Source organism: Laccaria bicolor, genomic scaffold (assembly GCF_000143565.1).
Source record: "Laccaria bicolor S238N-H82 LACBIscaffold_368 genomic scaffold, whole genome shotgun sequence".
NCBI classification, from domain to species: Eukaryota; Fungi; Basidiomycota; class Agaricomycetes; order Agaricales; family Hydnangiaceae; genus Laccaria; species Laccaria bicolor.
The window spans coordinates 1-910 of record NW_001890221.1 but is presented as its reverse complement, the minus strand read 5'-3'; the positions used below and the strand labels follow the sequence as shown (position 1 = coordinate 910).

Sequence of the window (910 nt, the reverse complement as noted above, 5' to 3'; positions counted from 1 at the left end):
CTGTCAGAACATGTAATTATAAGAAGAGAAAAGAAATAGCACCTTGGAATGAAAGTCAGGTTGGCCATTGCTTCAGATTTTCTTTTCCATTATTCGTAGGCCACTCTCACCCTTGGCTCTCCAGATGATTAACACAGTCTTTTCTGCCAGGTCTTTGTTTACCATCTCTCTCAATTTTCTCTCAGAGTCTATCACAACTTGAACTTCAGGTGATTCAGTTCTAGGGGAAAAGTTAACTGGCTGGGAAGGTGTGATGGAAGGAGAACTTACATGAATGGCAAGTGATCCAAGAGACTTGCTCCTGCAACATCTTGCTGAAGAGCTTGCTCAAGCCTAGCAACAACACCTCTTGTTGAAAGATCCTCCATGACATACTTGGGGAGACTCGACCTCCATGGTGTTTCCAGAGCAGCCTTGGCATCCCCATACTGGTCTGCATCACCATCATTATAATGATCATCATTGTCACCATCACCATCACTCAGCACACCATCACGCTCATTAGATACAATGACCTATGTCCTGATTTGAGGCGCAGAGTTCTTTACACTTTTGTGGGTACATTTTGAATTCCTAGGCCTCCGGTCCATCTCAATGCCTCTAGAAAACAAAATTCAAATACTATAAATATACCATATGTTGTAGAAACCAAGATCAATGTACCTTAGCAGGATGACCACCACTATGATCAACAGTTGGTTCCAAAATCTGATTCAGAGTAAGTTCGTGGAACTGATCAGGGCCAACTGTTGTTTTATAATTAGGGATAGCAAGGACAGTTTGTACAGCTAATATGGTCTGAAGAATGGAATCAGTGCTGTTTAAAGGAAAATAAAAATTGTTGACACACAAGTGATGTTGATGACACTATCCAGCTCTGAGGTAACTTTGCACAAATGATGGGAAATCT

The 910-nt window shown here is 41.4% G+C and overlaps 1 protein-coding gene across 1 annotated transcript; it reads right to left on the bottom strand.

The window, feature by feature from the left end:
• Positions 1-72: 72 nt before the first annotated feature.
• On the bottom strand, positions 73-368 carry LACBIDRAFT_307552 (uncharacterized protein; the record flags this gene model as incomplete). The annotated part of the gene is made up of 2 exons (XM_001891092.1): positions 73-220; positions 271-368. The coding sequence occupies 2 exons, from the start codon at positions 366-368 to the stop codon at positions 73-75; spliced, it is 246 nt and encodes an 81-aa protein (XP_001891127.1).
• Between the last annotated feature and the right edge of the window lie 542 nt (positions 369-910).